Consider the following 24,724-nt stretch of genomic DNA (forward strand, 5'->3'; position numbering starts at 1 on the left):
GTCGTGTCCGACTCTTTGTGACCCCATGGACCAGAGCACGCCAGGCACTCCTGTCTTCCTGTCAAACTCATGCTGGTAGCTTTGAGAACACTGCCCAACCATCTCGTCCTCTGTCGTCCCCTTCTCCTTGTGCCTTCAATCTTTCCCAACATCAGGGTCTTTTCCAGGGAGTCTTCTCTTCTCATGAGGTGGCCAAAGTATTGGAGCCTCAGCTTCACAATCTGTCCTTCCAGTGAGCGCATTAAGCATAGTGGGTATTAAAACACAAGATAAGTTCTTCTGTGGTACTTAAATGTTATTTAATCATTCGTGATTCTCATTACACAGAACAATAGAAGCAGTAATCTCACTTGCATTTTTGATATGGCGTAAGCAGCTCTTTGGGCAGGGATACTGCAGCTGATAATTGGTTATGATAATGGATCTGATATGGGCTCTTGCAAATATAGTCTGTCACGCAACCTATGAAGATGGGAATACAAAGGAATTCAGGAGACTAACTTCCCAACAGGATCCATTCCTCTATATCTCCAGGGCCACACCCAATGCAGCTGTTCCATGTAGTGGATAGTGGAGAAAATCGTTTCACAGGAATGTTTCATCCCCACAATTTGCTCAGAAATGATTACATCTATCAGAAATACGTAGAAATCTAGCCTCAGATCTCATTTTTGAACAAGTTACATGGATAAAACATTCACAAGAAAAAAAATTCACAAGTATGCCTCGTGGGAGTTATTCAAGCCGACATCCTGTGGAAGCAAAATGTTCTGGAAGAGTTAGCTGGCCCGTAACTGTTCAGGAGAGTAAGTAAGAAAGGACTTTGTCAATGTCACATGAGAGATCTGTGACTGGATTTCCTGACATTTTTGTTTTTATCTTAAAGCCGTCATGGGGGAAGAAGCAGTGACTGGAGAAGTGGGCCTAGGGGGAGGGGTGGTTAACTCTTTCTCCTGCATTATTCTCCTGATGCAATCCTCCCCGCCAGCTGCTGTTAACTCTGGAGGATAACAGGACTGAGCTCCGAATCAAATTACTTTTTGCATTATCTCTACAGGTTGCTGTTGTTTACTGTACTTGTACCTAACATTGGACTATTTATGCACACCAAAACTATTTTAATTGGTCCAGAAATTTCTGATGAACTGAGAAGTTGTTTTCACATCCTTACTAGCAACATGGACAGAGGATTTGAAAATCCTGAATGTTTTCTTTCTACAATTTGGGTATTGATGCTGAAATGTGTTCTAGGTTCTAGGGAAACACATCTTTGAAAGGCTTTTGGAAGAGGAACGCCACCAGACCCCATGAAAGTTGCCCAGTTTATTAGACTTGCTGTATAATAAAATGCACCCTTTGTTTCCATCCTTCTGGCTACATGAGATGCATGCCCTCTTTCCAACGCTTGGTTCTTAAAAGGGTTTCCAGCAATGCAATTTGGATCTGACCCTTTTGGTTTCTTTTCTAACGCTCAGGCTTCCTTCTGAGAAAGTGCCTTCAAGCATATGCAGAGTATCTTTCCCAGCAAAATGGAGTTGGGAAACTTGAGGGTGTGCTGTAGTGAAGAAAGGCTCCAGCCCCAACCATAAAAGGAAGCCAGGTGCTGGGGAGGGAATAAAACAGGAGCTTAAAAGCGTGAGGAAAGGAGTTGTGCAGGTGAATGATGCACATCCCCCCCCCCCCGCTTCCCAATACTTCTGGTGTGTAAGCAACAGCCTCCTCATGCGCCCCAAATAAAGCAGCCCCCTCCCTCCGTCCCTGCCCAGGCATATGCTAAGCGAGCGAGCAGCCGCAGTCACAGCAGCCCCAAATGGATTAAGTTATATAAGCCCTCCCCCTCCCCGCTTTTGGAAAGCCGCGGAGGGTGGGGTGGGGAGTCGCCTCTCCCTTCGCCCCTCCTTCCCTCCCGCCATCCCCGCTTTCTGGCTTTGATTGTGGGCTGCTGTAACAGCTCAGGTTGGCTGCGGAGCGAGCGGATGGACGGCGGCGGCGGCGGAGGCCTGGCGCAGGCCCAGGCCTAGGGCTGAGTAAAAGCTGCTTAGCCGTGCCGGGGTTGCCATGGTGACGGGCAGGAGGCAGCGGCGGCCGCAGCAGCAGCAGCGAGGAGGCTGTCAGTGAGCGAGCGAGAGAGCGAGGGAAAGGAATCAGGCATCGGCGGGGAGCTGCAGGAGGGAAGGCAGCCGCCGCCGCCGCCGCCATGGAGGTGCACGGCGACTGTGCCGAGCTCAGCGCGGTGGGCGATCAGCCGCCGCCATCGGGCAAGCTCAACAAAACCGCCTTCAAATTGTTCAAGCGCAGGAAGTCCGGCGGCGCCATGCCCAGCATCTTCGGCGTGAGGAGCGGCGGCAAAGGCAAAGGCGGGGAAGCGGGCGGAGGGCAGCCGGGCATGGTGAGGAGCAAGACCCACGACGGGCTGGCCGAGGTGGTGCTCGAAGGCGGCAAGAAGGAGGAACCGGGAGGAGGAGGAGGAGGCGGCGGCGGCGGCGGCGGAGGGGACGACCAGTTTGGCGGCGGCGGCGGAGCCCCCAAGGATTATTCCCCCTGCTCGGCGGCGAGCAAGTCCCACCGCTTCTTCTCTCTGCTGCGCAAAAACGGCCGCTCGGGCGAAGGCGGCAAAGGGGAGAGACCCAAAGGGCGCGGGGGGCTGAAGGGGCTCTTCAACAGCATGAGGTGGCACCGCAGGGACAAGCCCAGCAAGGAGGACGAGGCCGGAGACGGCGCCGAGGGACAGGCCAGCCACCTCAGGCCCGGCTCCCTCACGGCCAGCCTGGAGTGCATCAAAGAGGAGGCGCCACGACCCCCGGCGGCGGCTGCAGCAGCCCCCCAGACCCCCTCAGGGGTGGCCAGTGGGGACCAGATGCTGCTGCTGGCCCACCCCAGCGCTGAGGCCGTGCCCACCCAAGAGCAGCAGGACGTCGGTGCCAGGGAGCCCACCCCACGTACCTCACCACCACTGGGAGCCGAGCCCCCTGGGATCCAGCCCCCGGCGCAGGAAAGCCGCCCCGAGCCACCCCCCGGAGATGGCGATGGCCCAGGGACCCAGGAGGACGGCGCCATAACAGGTGACATCCCCATCGAGCCTTCCCCCCCTGTTGAACCCGAGTGTGAACGCAGCCAAGAGGCGGCGGCGGCAGCCCCTGACCCTTCCTCTCTTGATCCACCCTCTGAGCCGTCCATTGACCGTATTTGTTTGATGTTTGCTGACGTGACTTCACTGAAAAGCTTTGACTCTCTTACAGGCTGTGGGGACATTATTGCCGACCAGGAGGAGGACGTGGGCAGCGGCGGTGGCAGTGGCGCAGGTGGAAGCGACAAGAGCGCCCCTGGGGTTGGCAAAGCAGGGGCTTCCAAAAAGCCCCCCAGCGTGGTGACCTATCAAGGAGGAGGAGAAGAGATGGCCAGCCCTGAACAGGTGGGGGACACGTGCGCCCCAGAGTTCTGGGATGTGTTGTCGCAAGCGGAGAAGCCGCAGGAGACCCCGGGGGGAGGGAAAGAATCCCTCGAGGCCTCCAAAGGTGGCGGTTGTACCAAAAAGGTTCAGGATGCATCGACAACTGGGAAGCACATTGGTTTCAACCAGATTCCGGTTCACCACAGCCACAAGAATGACCAGAAGTGTAGGGAAAAGGAGCCACAGGAAGCCATCCCCAGCAGCGATGAAGGCTATTGGGATTCCACAACACCTGGGCCAGAGGAGGACAATGCCAACAGTATCCAGAAAGAGGTAATTCCCAGGGACAGCTACAGTGGGGATGCTCTCTATGATCTGTATGCTGATCCAGATGAAAACACAGCCACAGTTACTTCTGCAGAAGACGCAGCCTCTGTGTCTTGTTGCAAGCCACTGTCTCCAGTAACAACAACATGCCCAGTCAAAACCCATACAACTTCACTCAAGGACTCCAAGATACCCATCAGTATCAAGCATTTTACGTCGCCACATGGCAGTCATGGCCCAGATACCAGTAATAGCCATCATCTTGCACACCACCAGCCTACCAAAAGTGAGATCCCTAGAACAAAAATCCCAGTTTCTAAAGTGCTTGTACACCGGGCAAGTTACCGGAGCCTAGCAGGGACAACAGGTAAAACAGCCACATATCATGAAAGTGCCAAAAAATAGGAGGAGATAAATATGGGTGTGTCAGTCTTGCAGAAACCTGCTAATAAGCAGTTTGGCATCATCTAAAGGAAGACACCTACATGTGCCCTTTCTGTGAACAAAAGGGATGTGTGCTTCTAAAGTCCATCTTGATATATAGTATATATATAAATATAAAGTTAGATTCTTTTTGAGCACTTTTTTAACATTTGTATCTGTTTTTCTGAAGCACTAAACCACTCGGGAAGCCACTTTTCCATGTCTTTTGTGGAAGCAGGACTTTGATTAGGTATATAAAATATAATAATGCAAACTTGTGCCATGAATTCTTCAAAGAAGACACAAATTGGGAAAGAGAGGACCAAAAGAAGTTTTCCAGTATATATAATTTTACATTTGTTTGTTTTAAATGTTTTTAACCTATACTGAGAAATGTTTGCTCTAACTGTGGGGAAATGTCAAGCAGAGTAATAGCAACAACCATAAAATCCCAGGTATTTAACCTGAGATAGAAAGAGCACTGTCAACCAGCAGCAGATTCAACTCACTTGTGAAAGGTAGATTAGCAAGTTAGATGGATTTCTATAATAAGATATATTTTTGTTTGTCTGTCTGTTTGCTTTGAATCTGTCCTAGTGTAAGTGGATAATGAAGACATCTAGTGAACTCTCAGTTGTTTACACCAATATTTTTCCAATGCACAAAATAATCAGGTTCAAGGGAATAACTTTCCTAAATGCCAATATAGAGACAACTACAACATTTATACAATAAATGGTTCTTCATGTATAGATAGATGCATATGATACTCTTAGTGCTACAGCTTTTTAAAATTAAAATGTCTTTCTGTATTTACTAGAGTTGAAACAAAATTAGTTTTTATAGCTTGATAATTTTACAGTTCTAAATGTATGGACCTTCTTAAAAGTACAGTAACTAGAGCAAAATTTTATATTGGCTCTAACATCCAAGGGTAGGCAAGTCTATTGTGTTAATCTTACAAGAGCATGCATAATACTGGAATCAAGGATCTAATGGTGTTTTTGCTGCAAACCCCTTATTTTCAGGACTTTCTAAAAAATAGAATTTCAGTTTAGTACTTGCAGAGCTAAAGCCTGAGGCTGCAAACCAATTTTTAAAATGTTTGTTTTCAAATCTTAATAAATTTAGCTTTTGGTATTTGCTGTGTGAAAGTTTGTATTTCACACACATACCAACTTTTAGACTTAAGATTATTTTCCTTTAAGAAAGAGAAGAAAATTGGCGAACTGTTAGTCCATTAAAGAGTTTTATCACCATGGACAAAACAGACATGTCTGTTGCCACTGAATATAAGCAGTGCTGCTGAAAAGTGGTTGCTGTATTGACATCTTTTCAGTGAAGCAGCATCACATGATGTGCCTAAAGATTTATTTTCAAGATAGAAACAACCCCATTGTGGTCTAATATGACAGGGCTTAAACAAAAGTAAATTAATAAAGCAGAACACCACTAGGCAAAAAGCTTGTTTCAGAGGTCCTATTTATTTTTTAAGAAAGTAAAACTTACTTTAAAAAACGATATATATTTTGTGATGTAGAAAATTCTAAATTTCCTTCCGTAAATCAATTATAAGAGTTCGTTTAACCTCTCCTTTTTAAGTTCCCATAAGTAAATATTGGTTTACATAGTATACATTTGAATAAGAGCATTAAGGTTAATGAAGAAAAGCTAGAACATATAATGGTTGTATTCTTGCCCACAGCTAGGCTGCTTATATCACATTGATTTTCAATTGCATTAATGTAGCCTATATCAGAACTGCCAAAAAAAAAAATCAAGAACCGGAATGTTTATTTACAAAGGTCAAACTCCCAAGGATGATTTTAAGCATGTGCAAGGGCTTGAGTAAGCCATGTGGGATTTATCTCTTCTTTTTACTTTGATCAGCTGATCACCATATGTTGTCACAAACTGCTTTTTAAAGTATATTCAGTTTCATAAGTCATTTGGCACTTCACATGGAGGGTTGGGATGAGCAAGTGGACAAGAAACATAATTCCCAACTCCCCATCCCTTTGGGCAATTGACGCTGGTGACGCTGTGGTCCCAGTGGTCAACAATGAAACAAAGTTTTGTGATCCTAAGGGGACTTCAGACATATTTTCCTAAACAGCAACCCACATGCCACATAGTAAACTGCTTTTGAAGGAGAGAGGAAGAGCTTGTTAAAGCAGTTTGTAATATGGCATGGGGATCAGCAGTTCAAACAAAATCATCATTAGGCTACAGCAAAGCCTTTCCATGAACTTAAACAGACCATTGGATCCCAGTCAATAATGTATATTGCTTGCAACCATGCAGATACAGGCTATGGTCCACAGAAATCCCAGATAATAGTGGGGAAACTGCTTTTGCAAATTACATGCAACAAGGTTGGGGTGGGCCATGTCTTCCATTATCCTAGAGGAGGGAGGTAGTGGTCATATCTTAGCCTTTCACCCCATATTTACTTTATTGCTGTGTGCTAGACCCTGAAAGCTGAGTTCTAAGCATGCTTAATTGTCATTAATTGGCAATAAGTAGTTCAGTGGTAATCAATGGGTCTCCCAAGTTTTTTTTTAAAAAAAACATGTTTAGAAGCAGAGTGCTAATGAACCCAGGTGGGTTTATTTTGTATACTTTCAGAATGTATTTGTGAGTGGTTGCAGGTGTGCAGCCGTTTACAAATTCATATTGTACATATGCATGTATATTCCTATGGATACACATACAATACATGCACACATTTCTGTAATATGCTGAAGGGCACATAAACTTCCATGCACAGACAAACAGACCAATGGTACAAATAGCAAATGTTGCCAAATCATTTTGACAGTTATTTAACTTTGCCTGAGAATGGGATTCACATTTGACCTGATTCTGCTTGAGTGCTTGTGTAATTTTTGTAGATTTGGGATGGAGAATGATTGACTTACCCTTGTGCGAGTAGTCTCTCTCATTGAAGGCCCTGAGACTACATCAAATTACACAGACTGTCCCCTTGTGGCTGTAATACTCTGAAAGGCAAGAATCCAGGGACACAAAATTTTATTCCAAGCTGGATAATAAACAGCTATTCATTGTTTTACATCAGTGAAGATCATGCTGTTTCTGCATGCTTTTTATGCAAAACTATTATAGCATTTTGTTTAAAAGGACAGTTGTGTAGAGAAGTGCTGCAGGGTGCTGAAAGTTGAGCTGGAAAGAGGATGTTGTAATATGCCGGAAGAGTTAGCTGCAGGTCAAAACAGTGGTGCATCTTTTAAAATCCTATGAAACAACGTTGCCATTTGGGAGTCCTTATCTCTCTTGCAATTTTTCACCATATGCATTTTGCTGATCTGTAGCCTGTTATGTATGAAGAAACAATAGAGTTACCCATAGATAAAATTCCCCTTCCATTTATGACTAAGATGTGCCATTAAAATTGTGTTGTCTTTCATTTTCTTGCTTTTTCATTTTACATCCAGTTGTTGCTTTTCTTTCAAAGGCTAGCAAGCACAGAAGGCATCACACATACAACCATTTTTGTCACAGTAAAATGGGAGCAGTGTAAATCACTCTCAGTATCTTCCAGGGATACTAGCAACACTTTTAACATTGATTGTGCATGACAGAGCAGTTTCCATTACCAACAGTGCTCACACAATTTTGCTGGTAAGGGAGTAGCACCAAGTACACATCTGACTAGCAATAATATCATTTTTGTTAACACTCCAATGATGTATGAATGATCACAGTTTTGTAATGTCAGTTTGGAGTGAAAACTACATTGTTTACTATGCTGGAAGTCTATTCACTACAATCAACAAGAGTGTTGTTCTCCTAAAACACACCACTGTTTAGGTGAAATGGCTGGCATGTAGCAAGTAGGTCTGTGGAGGGGATCAGAAAGATAATAACATTGTTTGCCCAGTTTGTAGCTACCAGTTGGTAGGACCCATTTTGGTAGCTGTTCATTTGTCTGCTAGTAGTATTTATAAGTTGATGACAATCATCCTGAAAAGGAGGAGGAGGAGAAGAGTGTTTGTTTGTTTTATCATAGTAAGGGGATTGGCTGATTTATGAAGGCTCTGCGGACATAGGGATGAGTCCACAATTTGAAGATGTGGTATATTCTGCATGAATGTAGTGTCCGTAGGCCAAGTCTTGCAGACATTGCATTCATAGGGTGTTTGTGTGATTGCGTACAGGTCATGTGAGAATGATCTTTACACATGTCTGTCTCAGAACTGCAAACTCATCAAACTATTGTCAGTGTTTCAACTCCAAGGCACTTTCAGTAGCCAGGAATATGTGGAACTCGATTCTTACATGATGCTTTGACCTGAAAAGAAGCAGCGTAAGGTGCTTCCCACACTTCCAAAACATAGCCTGTGGAAGCACCACACTGCACCGACGACATGTGAGTTAACTGTATCAGTGCTGACTTGGTGTGTGATGCTTCCTTATTTAACCAGATCCAAGCCTTTCATTTTGTGCCTGCATTTTGCCCTGCCCTCATCAGCAGTGTTACACTCAACCCACATGCTGCCATGAACCAGGGTCTTAAGAACTGACCCTTAATTATTCACAAAGCACCATTTTGTGCAGTGCAATCTGGTGTGTGGTGGCTCTGAAGGAAGTCCTGTTTAGTGGTCTTGCTTACAGGCAGATGTGCATCGAATTATAGACTTGAGTGGCTAATGATTTTGAAATCATTAATTCCACAGCTTACAAATTGCCACTAATTTTGACCATGATGATTTTATTTTTAATAAGAAGATTATATTTGTACACTAGAAAATAAACAGTGCCTAAGACAATGCACTGAAGAGGATGTTCAACAAACATGTGTTAGGTGTATTTCATTCCCTTCTGTGATCTGTAGAGCACTCTGGTGATTGAGAAAAATAGTAGAGTCCTGGAATTAAGGGAATGAACCATGTGCAAGTGGCCACACTAGAGGCATTCTGTAGAGATGTGCATTTTAATAAAAGAAATTCATGTATTTCTACAGCCTTGATAGGCAGAAATGATCTTCCAGATCCCAAAGATGCTGTATTCTTTAATAATGATGTCATTATTATTTTTATTCGTCAAAGAAGGCTTTATTTGTTTAGGCTTCTGCTTGGGATGATGCTTGTACAGTTGTTTCCCTGTACATAACATGAAAAGAGTATGCTACATCAGGTGTTTGGTATTTTTTACTCTTTGCACTTATAGGTCACTTGGTACCTTTTACATGTTCTTAGAATATGTTACATTATGATGTATACTTCCAGTATTTTCTGTGGCATATGTTTTTTAAACAGGAGCTTTCTTTTAAAGGCACGGATTGCTCTGTGTGATCTTATTTTGCTCCCATAGATTGTAAAGAGGTGCCAGAGGTGTGGTCTGCATCTGAGACAAAGACTTGGTTCTCATCTCAGTGCACATGCATTGCTTCATTGGCAGGAGTCCACAATGCACTTATTCTGGAGCAATTCAATTGATTTGAGTAGCCTGGGATAAATGGTATGTGGATTCCAGCCATTAGCAGTCATAGGAATAAAGCACATGCAGTAGATTTAAGACAGGCCCTGTCTTGACAAAGCAAACACATGCTTACTGTTACTGAAGAATTGAATTGGTTGCCCGTTAAACCTCCTAAGTTAGCAATGAACAGAATTGGTTGGCTTCAGTTCATATGCTTCTCCTATGAAAATTCCTTCCTTGGTTAATTTTTAATGGCCTCTACTGAATTATTTATCTAGACTAAAATGATATTGCACCAAAGTCTTCAAAATGTCTGATTCTGAGGCCAGTCTGTCCCCCCTCCCCCCACAGCATAGTGCTTCACTATCCCAGAGAAATCAAATTGCCATGCTTTGCTTAGTGAAGCAAAACTGTTACTTGGTCTGCAAATTTATGGGACTGCCCAAGCTTAAAGGAAGCTGTTGATTTGGCTCCTCAGCTTTTCATCCTACTAAATGGCATGTTTTCCAAAAAGCACTCATTTTTTGTTTCAGTAAAGCTGTGGATGAGGCAGTTTGATTGTGCCATAAATTTAGATGCTAGACATTTATTTAACAGTAAAAATGTGTGTGTGTGCACACATATGAATGAAATGGGGCGGTTAGCACATGCTGTTGGTATGAAATTATTGTATTTTTTCTTTACTCTAGATGAGGAAAAATATACATTGATCCTATAAAGACTCCAAGAGAATTACGTATTGAGATATTTCACATAGGGCAGAGGAACAGTGTGTTCTGTGCCTATTTTTTAAGGCAGAAATCACCCATTTGCCCATATATATCTATACTGACATTATTTATTACCATTTTGAGCTGGATATGAAATGGGTGCATTTTAAAATAATCTTGGGGTAGATATTGCTCATGTCATTGGCGTTGACTGCAATGGAAACTGGTAATCTGGGAACAAGAGTTTGTGAAGTTGTGAAACCTGCGGTGAATTATTGGCATATTGCAATTTTTTACTAAACAATGGAGGGTCCAAATTAGACATTGCACAGGAGTTGCAATTTTGTTACAAGAAAAGAAGAAAGGCCCAGTTTGGACTGGGGACACAGCCTGGGGAAGGCAGAGTGTAACTGTTCCGCCACTGCCTGTCCCCCAGAAACTGCTTGTAGCTGTGGAGGAGGAAACTTACAAGCTTCATTGCTTAAGCTGGTCAAGTCTTTCCCACCACAATAACAGCAGCTTTGGGGAAGGGAGAATTCAATGTGGGGATAAAGGGTTAGATCCCCCCACAGGCCCAATTCAGAGACCCCCATCATGGCTGCTTTTCATAAAATTGAAAAGACATTGAGAGCTCCCGTCACAGATCTTCAACATGTTGAAACAGAAGTCAGCCTTTCAGAGAATCTCATCAAAGAGCTGGTCCAAACATCATGTGGCTTGGGTGCACACCTTATATGTTTCAAAAACACGTGTATCATGTAGGTACTGTCAGGACTGGCTATGGCTCTTTGTCAAGTGTGAACCTGAGTTAATCATTGAATAATGTTGAAGTCACCTTATGTTCCAACTCTGTAATGAGAGTTGTGAACTATTCTGTATCCACAGGCAGAACATTTAGAGGTGTCCTGGCCTATTTTCAGTGCACTAGCAGTTAGGGCAAATCTGGATTGTATAGGGCTCCCTTCCTGGTAGACTTAAGTTGTTTCCAATCCTGTCTATTCTTCCTTTCTCCCTCCATTTCTGATTGACAAGTTTCATCCTGCGCACAGCATTTTCGTAGAATCTTCTGGAGGTGATTGGCTTGATTAGGCAGAGAAGCACTTTTTGTTCATAACTAATGTAGCTGAGAAGTGTGAAGGAACAAGGACAGAATGCTGGGAACACATGGAGTTCTGGTATAACATTTCACTCGCATGCATCACTGAGCACTAGAAAAACCATATGGGAATCCCTATAAAACATGTCATCCATTTTCATCATTGGTGCCTACACTTCTCTTAATGCCATTTCCAACATGACATCAGTTATGGGATTGTGCCAGTCTGCTTTTTACATCCCTAGCTTGGTATGGATAAATCCCACTGTTTTGAGTGGGATGGACAAAGCCTAAACATATGCAAGAGCTTGTAACCTTATTGTCAAAATCTAGGTACCTCCATATGTGTCTGCCTATGAAATCCCTCCTAACCTCCTGAGTTTTCTTCTATGGTCTGTCAGTGTTACTGGCTAATATTGTCTGCTCATATAGTGGAACAACTAGTTCTTCACACTCCATCAGCACAAACTCCTCTTCTCTCTACACACTGTGAATTCTTCATGCAGACATCGTTTCCCCTCCAATATCACATAGATTCTGCCTGTAGTTTTCATCTACACCCATTCCAGGGCCAGCGGAGCACATTTAACGTGCCTCCCTCTCATTGCTGCTGTGTATTTTCAAATTGCCTGCAGTGTAGACTCCATGCACATCCCTCTTGCTCCACAGCCAGCAGAGATTAGATCCTGTTTATCCATCATCCAATTTGTTTGCTGCCAGCAATGCTTTCTCCATGCCCATTCCCTTTCACCCAACCAGAAGTGCATTTTCCGGGGAGGGGGGGGAATTCCCTCCCTCATCTTGCCAAATACATGTTCTCTTTCCGCAGCCAGTGCATACTGCAGGCTATACATGCATTGTCCCTCCCTGTGCATGTCACCCTGTATCAGCAGTGCATTTTCGATGAACATCCTTGTCAGTGCATTTTTATTAGAAGCCCACGTCATTCCACTACCTCATTGTTGGAATCATGCTCCTTTCTCAAAACAGCCTCAATTTATTCATCTTCAAGCAACATTGCATAGCTCATAAAAGAAAAAAAAAGCAGGATTTGCTAGACTATTATACTGTACTGTTGTTAGAGGATCAGTTTTGTTTAGGATGGGATCTCACTCTTCACTGCGAAAAGCAGTGGTATTGGGTAGATAGTGCAGCTGGCTTGTGTTTGATTTATCTCAATAGTGTACAAATGTGTACAAATTACAGTTGCTGTCAGGGAGTAAGGTGGAAATAATTTGTCTCTTAATAAGATAATTGTTCTGACTAAAACGACTAGTCAGAGCTTTGGGGCACATACTCGGTATCACTTAATACAAAATAGTTAGCAGCTTAAGCTTTTACATGCAACATCAAGGTAGTTTAATAATCGTAAAATAGGTCCCTCCTCCTTTCACTACCTATGCACGTGTGGCATAAATTTATAATCCAGGGACTGGTAGTTATTCTGGAGCAATTAATCTCAAAAAAAAAAAAAAAAAAGCTTTTGGTTTTGAGTATGTGCCACTGAAGTTGAAATACAGGAACTTCCTGTATTTTAATATGGCACCAGAGAAAATAGGTTTCCAAGGCAAATGATAAAACAATCTCTAAATACACACCTCCACTTATATTTAAAAATTTGTTTCACTGTTATACAGAATTCCACACGGTTTTGTATATTGTTGTGGTAATCTTTCTTTCTGATCTAAATGCAAATCGTGTCTTTCCGTTTTTGTTGTTGTTCCATTTTAGCAAGCAACCACTCCAGGACTTGACCCTGGTGTTCAGCATGTTCAATTTGAAGCTAACACAATCACTGCCATTTTTAATTTAGCTTGTGATGGCAGAAACGGGATCCAATCCTTTCAAATAAGTCAATCCTACGTGCTGTCTATTGCGTTACTCTGCCTGCCCTGATTTTGTGATTTGTTAACAAGTATGTTTTTTTCCTTCCTTTTAAACTTTTAATTCCAGGTCCACGTAAAAATATTATTTAGCAAATTGATGATGTTGGTTTGAGACTGTAAGGACCACCATCATCAATATAGTATTGTTGTTATTGTTATTATTATTATTATTATTTTGATCTGTGTTGCATTAAAGAAATCACCATTGAAGTATTAACATAGTTCAGTTGTATTTTTTCCACACAAACACATTGAAGAAAAAAATATTTTATCTGCTTTAAATAAATAGCTGCTTTTACAGAAACGGTTACAACTCCAGACAAAGTTATAGTCTTAGAACATTCATTCTTAGCCACATCTGTTCCTTAAGCAGCCCTGAATCCTAGAGCAGAGTGTGTGGTCTGCCCTGGGTGTCATGTCTGGGGGGGTGACAAAATCCTCCCGGGTGGATCAGCGTGGCGGTCATTGCACCCCCGGCAAGTGGATTTTTGTGATTGGTGTGATCGTCGTCATAAAAATTCGCCCACCAATCGCACAGATATGCCCAGCGATCAGCCTGGCACCTCCCGGCGGGTGGCGTTCGCACCTCCCAGAGGGCAGTGCTTGCAACCCCGGCAGGTTTTATGCGATCGGCGGTCTGATTTTGGTGATCGGTGCTGGCACCCCTGGTTGGCGGCTCTGGCACGGTTTTATGTGATCATTGGATTTGCGTGATCTGCAGGCGTATCAGTTTCACGGCCAACCCTCCCTATAAAAAGGTCTACAACTTTGGAGTACCATCCCCCCAAAAAGCTCAACAACTCTGGGCAACGTTCCCAAAAATTGCAATGTGGGGGGTGACTAAAAAAAATCGCACCGGGTACCACCTGACCTTGCTAAGCCTCTGTCCTAGAGGCAATTATAATTGGGTGCAAGCAAGGGTTTATGAGGCAAATGTCTCTGTTGTTGAAATCACAGATATTTCCCCTGATTCAGCAAGTGATATTCATGCGTGGAAGGACCTTTCTGCAGCTGTAGCAAATGTTGATGTCGATCTGGCTGTGCATCTGCACTGTCCAAGACTCTTTGAATTTCTTGGGTGTGTAACCATCAGGTGTTACTCTGTGCACATGATAGTCCCCTGAATTGAAAAGTAAAGCATTGTCACACCAGAAATGGGGACAGTAGAATCTGTCGTTTTATATATCACCAAGATCTTATTTAAAAACCTACTTCAGCCTGATAAAACTATGACTAAGACTACCATAACATGCAACACAAAATATGGCTGCCATTAGAGGTAGCAATTTATTTTTGCCAATGAATGGGGTGAGGGAAGTAAGAGACGAGTTTGATTCAAAATGAATCTCCTAATGACACTAACGTCTCAGTGCACCAAAACTCCATTTACAGAAGGTGCTAACAACCTTAAGGGAAAAGTACCTCAGAGACTTTAACTTGCCTTCCAAAAAGCTGCATTAGGCGTGATTCAAGCTGACTGAGATGGATTTGTATTGTTATAAAATATTGATTTTGTGTCTTGCGCTCAGCACATTGAAACTGACAGTTCATTTTTACCTACAAGAATCCCCTCCCTCCTCCTCCTCCTCCTCCTCCTCCTCCTCCTCCTCCTCCTCCTTCTTCTTCTTCTTCTTCTTCTTCTTCTTCTTCTTCTTCTTCTTCTTTGGTTATCCAGTGTGATAGCATGTGGCTTATTTAATATATGAAGAAGAACCATATATTTCAAAAGTGCGAGGTATGTGGTTTAATAAGATATCCTAGCTATTCAAACAGTGTGCATAATTCTATTCCTGATGTATTAGTGTTTACTTATGAACTGTTCTAATGGCATACATTATATTTTGGTGTTTATATCATATTACAAGCTAAATCATTGAGTGCATGTTTTGGGGTGCCATGTGAGATTGAGGCCCCGGAAAAAGAAATTTGGGGGGGCAATACTGTGGCACCCCAAATGGCCGCCATGCTCTCCTATGCAAAAACGGAATGTCCCTGTGCCATGCCATGAGAAACAGAAAGAAAAATGGAAGATATATTACAATGCTGAGATTCTATCACCAGCCTGGGAAACCAAATGGAGAACACCACCTGCAATACTAGAAAAGTCAACTTCCAAAATTCCACAGAAGCAATTGGATTTGCATGTGTGAAACTGTTTAAGATGAGAGTCCACAGTTGCTACATGTACAAAAATACTGGTGGTAGTGTTCGCCTAAGTGCAAATATGAAATCTGTCGAGCATCATTTATAGGCAACGTGAGTTGCTCTCAATGAAACTAATACAGTAGCAGAGGTTATTTAATACTCCACTTTCCCCTTAAAGAGCACAGGTTAGTTTATGTTTGTTGCCCAGTGATCCACTCAGGCAGTTTACAGGATTTTCAGATTAGTAGATTGTATTATGGTAGTTAACATTTGGAAATAATGTGGCCATAAATAATAATATTTCATTTCCATTTCTATCCACCTTCTCAAGATACATCCATCACATAGCTAATGTGCTTCTGCTCTGGTGCTCCATGTGTCATCTGGTGGAGACTTCTGAAAGCAGGTTTCCTTGTCCAGTTCACTGTGAGGAATAGCTCCACAGACACATTGCTTTGCATGTGCTGAGCTGTCCCTCCACTGAAAAGCCACAGGCTTTCCCCATGGAAATAGCAGGGTAGCTGCAGCAAAATTGGATGTTGAATCTTTTAGGCAGCTGCGTACCTCTGTTCCCTTTGAGGCACTCAATATTTCATTTGCATTATCACCAGGTTTGCTTCAACAATGGTTGGCATTCACTACTAGCTGCTTTAAAAAAAAATAAAAATATGAAGGATTTCTCCCCCCCCCCCTGCTTCCTTTGTATAAAATAGGCAGAGCCAGCTTGTATGGTTACGTACCGATTGTCTGTCTTAGCTCCACAAGGTGCAAAATGCACTTTAGCCAACATAAAACAAACAGTTTTGCAGATAAAAGGCGGTGTCGGTGCAGTAAATGCAGAAAGGTGAATGTCAACTCCCTGCTTCCAGAAGAACTATGATTTCAATATGAATCCTTCCATTTCTGCATCAGTTCAAGTGACCTCAGTGTTGGCACTATTTATAGAATACTGCTTTACAGTTCTATTAGCATATTTGCCCCCTCTAAGGATCTACGTGACTAACCCAAGCAAAAGACTCGCCTGTTTGAGTCTGTACAAAAAGGTCTGTGTGAAACCAGCCATTCTTGAGAGGAGTTTTATAGCTCACTGGAAACAACTGCCAGCTTCCAACGTGACAAGAGTAAATCTCAAGAGTGTGCCTGTGAGTTTCTACAAATATAATGGGAGGAGAGTTTCACTAATACTGCTTAGTTAAATAGTGCTATGGATCAACCTGGGGCTCCCTGCAAACACCCTTTTCATAGTGCATTCCTGATGCTTTGTGCTTATGATGGTATAGGGGTGGTTATACACAGTCGCACTATTTGTGCCAGCAAAAGTTTCAGGGTGCACATCTTGCTTTGTTTTCAATCACTACATGTCCTGTAACTTTTCCTATCAGAAACATTCCAGGGGTGGTAGGGGTGGTTTGCCCTGCTTTTGTTGAGCTATAGTGCAACAGTGCCCCACCAGATGGCAAAAATGCAATAACAAAGTAGTTATTATTGCAGAGCAACTAATAAAGTGGAATGAGGTGTGGATGGTTCAGTATATACCCACCACTAATGCACTATTATTGCATCATTGACATGCTGCAAAATAGACTCAGGACTCAGCTATACAGCTGCAAATAAAACAGTTTAAGTGCGTTGTAAAGTGCAATATACAAATGTGACACTAGATGGTGATGGCGAGCTATGTCAAATTCAATATAGTTTTTAAAACTTTTTTTAAAGCATTTTTACAGCATTTTTAATATGTGTTTAGATTCCATCTCAGAGCCTGAGCCTCTGCAGACTGTCATCCTCATCAGTGCTTGAGCTGTCTCCCGGCACTCAAGTCCCCCTTACCATGTTTTTAGGATGGTGTACTGGGAATGTGCCAGGAGTCGTCATGAACAGCATATGAAGATGCAAAGTTGTTGTCAATGGGGAGAGGGAGGGAGGTCAGTTGGGGACACTGGGTGGGCCACCCATTGAAGAAAATATTCTCTTTCCATTATTGATGCACAGTAAATCTGCAGTTGGAGCAAACACTTGCAAAAGTTTTCATTTTAGTTGCTTGTAAAAGTTGACATTTTTAATTGTTAAATTGCTTTGTAATATTGTGAACCGACCAGATAAATAAATAAAAATTGGTCACTGAAATACACGGGAGTTAGATGTGAGAAATTGTGTAGGACACCCTACCCAGAAGTAGCAGCCTCCATATAATTTGGACTGCAACTTCCATCATTCTCGACCATTGGCCATATTGGTTGGGGCTGATAGAAGTTATAGCTCGAAAGGTTTCCAAGGTCGCTAGATTGGGGCCGGCTGGTGTAGTATCTGCATCTCTATTTCCAGGTTTTCCAGAAAATTGGAAATGATTCAGCATAATTAACATCAGAATTATAGTTACAGATAGGTAGCCGTGTTGGTCTGCCATAGTCAAAACAAAAAAAATTCCTTCCAGTAGCACCTTAAAGACCAACTAAGTCAGTTCTTGGTATGAGCTTTCGTGTGCATGCACACTTGGTATCTGAAGAAGTGTGCATGCACACGAAAGCTCATACCAAGAACTGACTTAGTTGGTCTTTAAGGTGCTACTGGAAGGAATTTTTTTTTAATCAGAATTATAGATGAGTATAAATGATTATCACATTGAGAAATGTATAGTTGGCAAGTAAGTGTGTAAACCCAAGGATTGTGTACTACTGCCAGAGTGGTATTGCAATTTCTGGCCAGGGCCAACTGAAGATGATGTGATGATGCAACAATGTATGTTGACTCTATTGTTTCATCAGGACATAAATAATCCTTGCAATACAAATAAGGCGAGGGGGGAACTCAACTGGGATGCCATTTTGTCAATGTGTTGTTCTGTCTTAACATTCAGATTAAAAAGGGAACATAATCTAGTTTCTGTGTGTCGCCGGTTACCTTAATAAATTTAAAATTAACTCACAGTACAGTCTAAAATTGCTCTGGAACACGCAGGTATATGTGATATTCACCACCAATTGATCATGCTAGGGCAGCTGCAAGCACCTTAGCTTTGTCCCCTGGGAAGACTAATTTCTACCGATCTATGTCCCTTACTGCCTTCCAGATGGTAGCAGGTTTCTTAACAAGCTTTCTAATCTTCCCCCTTTCCCTTTGGGAATTCGTTTCAACCTTATCTTGTCACATCTGGTTTTCTCCAAGCTGGTGATTTGCATTAGACATGTCAGACATACTGCTTCTCCAAGATTTCAGCAACCATCAAGGTCTGTTTCAAATCAAATATGTTCATCTAAGGACAGTTTGCTTGTGCATCACACACCATTCATGCATTGGGAGTTGGTCCATTCATGCAAGAGCAACTTCAGTTACACTGAAATGAAAAACATAAGCATCTTTGTTTTATCCCAAAAGTCCATTAATGGGCTTCACGGAGGCTCTGTGTGGCCTCTGGAGTCTTTTGATTCTGTAAGGTGCAGCTTTTCCTGGCCGCCTGCTCACCTCCATTATGGGGCCTAAAATGAATTAAAGGGATTCCCAAGGGAAGAAGAGCTGATGCAATCATGTGTGGGGATGACAGAAACCTGGAGTCTCTGCCACAGATTTTCTGAAGGTTCTGGACCTAGTCCTTTAAGCTAACAGCTTCATAGCATAGGTAGGTCAAGCATTCAAACATACTAGAAACCTACCATCAAATATTTGGCCACCCCCCCCCCCCAGATATGACTATCAGCCTTTTTTCACATCTGCAGGTTTTAGCTTACACATCTCATTTTTTTTTCCTTTCTCAGACTCACAGAACCATAAAGTTGGAAGGGATCTTTGAAGTCATCTAGTTCAACCCAGTGCCCAGTGCAGAATTTGCAATGCGGGATGCAACTAGAGCAGGGGTTCCCAATTAGTGGTCCCCAAAAGATCTGTGTAACCCACCCAGGGGGCCTGTGGCACAAACCCACCAACTGTCCAGGAAATCCTGCTTTGGATGGCTGTTATCTCATGTGAGAACGCAGCACCCCAAAATGCATGAGATAGTGTTTGGATTTGATATCCCGCCTTTCACTCCCTTCAAGGAGTCTCAAAGCGGCTAACATTCTCCTTTCCCTTCCTCCCCCACAACAAACACCCTGTGAGGTGAGTGGGGCTGAGAGACTTCAGGGAAGTGTGACTGGCCCAAGGTCACCCAGCAGCTGCATGTGGAGGAGCGGGGAATCGAACCCAGTTCCCCAGATTACGAGACTACCGCTCTTAACCACTACACCACACTGGCTCTCAGTGTGGATGGATGTGTGTCTCATGTGAGATTACGGCACCCAAAGGCACAAATTTTGGGGCACTGTGCTCTTGCATAGGTCATGTGACTCACGCAGGAGCATGGCCCATGTTTGCACTGGACATGTTGGAAGATGTGGTGGCACCGTTCACATTACAAAAGCTACCACAGAGATATCAACATTTTCAAACATAGGGGGTCATGGCTTGGCTTTTGAGAAAGGGGGGGTGAGGGTTGCAGTACTTAGCTAATTGGGAACCACTGAATGGGAGTGAAGTGTAGCTAAGTTCCCACAAAGCAAGACACAGTGAAGAACCACCGTTGAACTAACAGAACTGGACAACAGGGGCAAAACAACTGCTTATATACATTTCTGAAGGCCAGGACCACTCCCACTCTCAATGTGATTGGCTGTTTAAACTCCAAAGCTGCGAATCATAACTCAGAGTTTAAGGGCCAATGGCAGTGGCCCCAATACTGAAATGTTCTGTGATTGGATATCAAAGCTCAGATTCCTTAGTCCAGACTCAAGCAGACCACTGAATACATAAAAGAGAGCATCTCTGAAAGGTAGCCAGCCCAAACCTGCCTGCCTCCTTTCATCTGGTTGAGGAAGTTGTGGATCTGGTCGACAGCTGCCTCCTCCTCAGTCTCAGTGTTGCCATTGTGGAACTTAGCAGGGGAAGGATGGGAAATAAATAAGAATGTGTTGGCTTTGCTTGTCATTGGCTCTGCTCCATCTATTGTTGGCTTCTCTGGCTTCTGCCCTACCAATCCCAATGGTCCCCAGTCACTGCTGTCGCGGGCAACACTGTCCACTGTCCTGTGTCCCTCTTTCTTTCTTTCTTTCTTTCTTTCTTTCTTTCTTTCTTTCTTTCTTTCCTTCCTTCCTTCCTTCCTTCCTTCCTTCCTTCCTTCCTTCCTTCCTTCCTTCCTTCCCTCCATCGTCTGATGTCCTCTGGCATCTCTGCCTCCCAAAGGCTTGCACAGCTGTTTGTTGCTGCAGCCCTGTCTGCAAGCTCCTTAAGCAAATGGTGCCTCTGGGGTTGGCCAGGGGGTGCTGGTTGCCAGGAGCTGAGGTGGCTCAGAGAGCAGGGGTGGCTGTGGCGGCTGCCTGGAGGACTCCTAAGGGGAGAGGAGGGGAGAGGAGGCTGAGGGAGCACTCCACAAAGGAGGGTGTTTGAAAAAGGGTGAGAGGCTGCCAGCTTGGCAGGCAAGGGGTGACATAACTGGGCTTCTGAGCCCCACGGGGGTGCTGCAGAAAGAATGTAGCTGGTCAAGGGAGTCATGGACTCCAAAAGGTTGAAAACCTCTGCCATATGCAAAAAGCTGTTTACATGCATAGATCACTTGCTGGATCAGGTAAAGGTAAAGGGACCCCTGACCATTAGGTCCAGTCGTGACCGACTCTGGGGTTGTGGCACTCATCTCGCTTTATTGGCCAAGGGAGCCGGCGTACAGCTTCCGGGTCATGTGGCCAGCATGACTAAGCCGCTTCTGGCAAACCAGAGCAGCACACGGAAACACCATTTACCTTCCCACCGGAGCGGTAACTATTTATCTACTTGCACTTTGACGTGCTTTCGAACTGCTAGGTTGGCAGGAGCAGGGACCGAGCAACGGGAGCTCACCCCGTTGCGGGGATTCAAACCGCCTACCTTCTGATCGGCAAGTCCTAGGCTCTGTGGTTTAACCCACAGGATCAGGTATCGGGGGCCTAAGGTGAGCTCCTTTCCAAAAGCACAGCCAGGTTCAAATGTGAGCTATCCTGCATTGCTTTCAGTGGGATGCACATTTGGGTTTGCCAATGCTGGTTGAAAGCCAGTGACCTCTAATACTGACATTCAGAAACAATATGAAGGTAGCACACATTTGCAGTCTTCAGCTGATTTTCTTTGTTTTGTGGAAGAGCCTAGATTGACTCAGCAATGAAGATTTCCTAGAGTTGCATGTCTTGTGGAATCCATGCCTTACCTCTAGCTGGGCATCCTGCACACCCCCACACAGGGCACACACTTTACTAAGCGAGGGAATGAGAATATGCTCCAGCAGCAATGAAATCCTTAAAGCCACCAACAGAATTCAAAGGCCTTTGGCTTTGATGCTCTGGGCATAGAGGAATTTCCAAAGCTTTTGGAACTGGACTCTAAAGCAAGGGCCACAAGCCAAGGCTCTTAGCATTGTGCAGGTTTTTATTATGGGTGGCTTCAGAGGTTCTCAATGGGAGAGATGTGGCTGTTTTTAGAACAGAGGGCTGAATAGGTTTATTGTGGCCTTAAAATGTCTACAGTAATTAGCTACACCCAGGTCAGTGCATCAGCACAAAGAATTCTGGGTCTGTACTCAGCCCTTTAGAAGGGTTCAAATGGGTGGATGTGGATGTGTTCACACCATACATTTAAAGTACTTTTTCCTCTCCCCCCCTCAACAAAATCCTGGAAACCAGAGTTTAAGTGTTAAGGGTGTTGGGAATTACAGCTCTGTGATTAGTAAACTACGATTCCCCAGGAATCTTGACAGGAGGCTTAAAAATGTACTTAAAATATATGATGCGTATGCAGCATTTCACTTATGTAATGCTTATGAATTGCTTTGCAGATTTATTTTGTTTGATTTCAGACCAACCTTGTTGTACAGCTCAATGTTGCTGTTATCCTTTGGATAGAGCACTGAAATAGCGAAATGGTGACTTGACTAAGCTCACCCTGCGATTTCTTTGCAAAGCGATGATCTGAACTCAGAACTCCCAACATTCTGTTAAACTGAACTGCAGCATTTTGTATAGAAACCCAGAAACTTTCCACTACTAGCCTTTCTCGGTTTAGCTCCGTGTACAATTCAATTAATCTAGAATACCTAGTTTCAGCAAAGCTACATTTTCTGAAATGCCCAAACTCTAATTGAATTAGTCTGGGTTAGTTGTCTCCTGGTTTTATAGATACGGCGCCTGGGGTTTTGCAGTCCACTTGACATCCTGTTGCTGACATTTGCACGAAGAAGGATTATTCAGTTCTGAAATTAATGTCATGAGAAACCAAATTGGTAATTAAATTACTTTTGAATTATGGGGAATGCTTTGCTCTGCTAGTCTTTTCTGTGTCATATGCTTTGATAAAGGGCCAGTATTTTAAATGCAGAAACACACACACACACCATTTATAGGGCAGCCGCTCCAACCTGAGAGCAGAGGTGTCGTCAGCCCCCTCAATATTCTTTAGCAGGAGGCTCAGCCCCTCCAAAATTGAGGGGGCAGAGGAGGCCGAACTGCTGAGCTGAGCGTGACACAGCATCAAAGGTAGGATCCTCCTGAGCACAAGAGAGGAGGAGCCACACCCATTGAAGCTGGGCAAGGCTTCTTCCTGACAATGCACCTCACAATGATGACACACACAACACGGTGTTGCCGCCCCACCCCCAATCTCTGTCTCAAGGCTGCACCTCTGTTATAAAGTCCACTTCTATACATGCTTACCTGGGATCCATTAAACTCAATGGGACTGAGTAGACATGCATAGAATTGGGCTGCGGATGATGAAGAAAGAAAAACTTACCTCCATTCCACAGCCTCACCCTTTGAGCTGTTTATTTTAAAATATTTATAAGCCTCTTTTCTGATCAAAGCTTACAACCAACAAAAACTACATGCATTTTTTTTTTAAAAAAATAAAAAATCCCTTGATTCATTGGTATCCCTCTAAATGAACATTACAAGGAAAGACCAAACCGTACCCCTTGACGCACATTGTGCTTTTGCATCCTCTCAGCAGAATAGTTAGCATGTACTGAAGGAGGACTAGCAGGTTAGATGAGAAAGGTGTTGCTGGAGAGGAGTGAGAAGAGCCAGGTTTTGTCTGTCTTTTAATCGCGGCCTCTTATCTGAATCTGTGCAAAATCTACAGAGGTTGTGTGGGTGTGTTTGATAGGATCCTCCATATTTTCAAGACTGCTGGCAAACCACAGCCCCCAAACATTTCAATCACCTCAAGACACTCAGCTGTGTGATTATTTTAGGGCTATGGTTCAAAGACTCTGAAAGCACTGTCCAGTTCTGGAAGACATTCTCAGTTTATTCGCTTCTGACTTTCAATCTTTCCTCAACTAATGCTGATTAATCCTGTGAGAAAGGAAACTGTGCTGATGCCAAGGGCTGTCTGATGACTTTGACTAAGAATAATGTCAGGCACAATAGCGATCTCAGTCTCAGGAGCAGTTTGGGCTCAGGGCATGTCTGGGTTTGGGGCAGAACTGAGACCAGACAGGATTCAAGGGCTAAGGAACCTTGGACCGGGCAGACATGATTGGAGGCAGATAGCGCAAGCAGGAAGTGAGGCCGTAGCTTAACACCAATGGAAGGTTACCACAATGGATGATGAAAAGTCCTTCTCTTGACTCCTTGTCTTCCAAAGTACTACAATTTGGTATCTGGTTCTAGGCAGTAAACTACACAGAACCTGTGACCTTCCAGATATTGTTGGATTCCAGGGATGATGGTCAGGGATGATGGGAGTTGTAGTCCAGCAACATTCAGAGGGCCACAGGTTCCTCAACCCTATACTATAAATTATCACGGGGTGGTAACAAATCTAAAGGTAAAGCCAATCATTTCATCTCCGCTGCTGTTTTTGGCAAGAGGTGGTGGTGGTGATGATGATGAGGGCTGAGGCTACATAGATGTCAGTTCATTTGCATGCAGGTTTTCAGCTCTGAAAGAAATCAACGCTGTCATCCTAGGAACAATCCTATTCCACTCCTGAGATTTCTTTACTACTGAATCTCAGTGCATTGTAGGAGGAAAAAGAAACATGCCTCTTATCCTAGGCTCTGTTCTCTAAGGACGCTGCGTTACATCATAAGCTTCTTCATATTTTTAAAGGCTTGCTTCTGTGCCACTGATCAGATGAATATCTGTGTCGAACTTGCATTTCAGCTTCCCAAAAGTTGGCCTCCTTTAATCCTGGATTAGTGGCTTGATCACAAGAGAACTCTTCCCTTCCCATACTAGAAAGCTCTGCCACTTACCGCATGTGTGAATTTCACTCCTGTACAATGTATAATTTTCACTAATTGTTTTTG

At 43.6% G+C, this 24,724-nt stretch overlaps 1 protein-coding gene and 1 long non-coding RNA gene across 2 annotated transcripts in view; one reads left to right on the top strand and one right to left on the bottom strand.

The window, feature by feature from the left end:
• Positions 1–207: 207 nt before the first annotated feature.
• On the top strand, positions 208–6,700 carry AMER2 (APC membrane recruitment protein 2). The gene is made up of 2 exons (XM_083736753.1): positions 208–3,062; positions 3,240–6,700. Exons 1-2 carry the CDS (start codon positions 2,198–2,200, stop codon positions 4,121–4,123), a joined length of 1,749 nt encoding a protein of 582 aa, XP_083592879.1. The 5' UTR covers positions 208–2,197; the 3' UTR covers positions 4,124–6,700.
• Positions 6,701–6,831: 131 nt separating this feature from the next.
• LOC310843940 overlaps positions 6,832–24,724 on the bottom strand; it is a 70,428-nt gene continuing 52,535 nt past the window's right edge. The window contains exon 4 of the long non-coding RNA XR_014563803.1: positions 6,832–7,474. This is a non-coding gene — a long non-coding RNA (uncharacterized lncRNA). The remainder of the gene's footprint in view (positions 7,475–24,724) is intronic.

This window comes from Podarcis gaigeae (assembly GCF_964106915.1).
Source record: "Podarcis gaigeae genome assembly, chromosome: 4".
NCBI lineage: Eukaryota > Metazoa > Chordata > Lepidosauria > Squamata > Lacertidae > Podarcis > Podarcis gaigeae.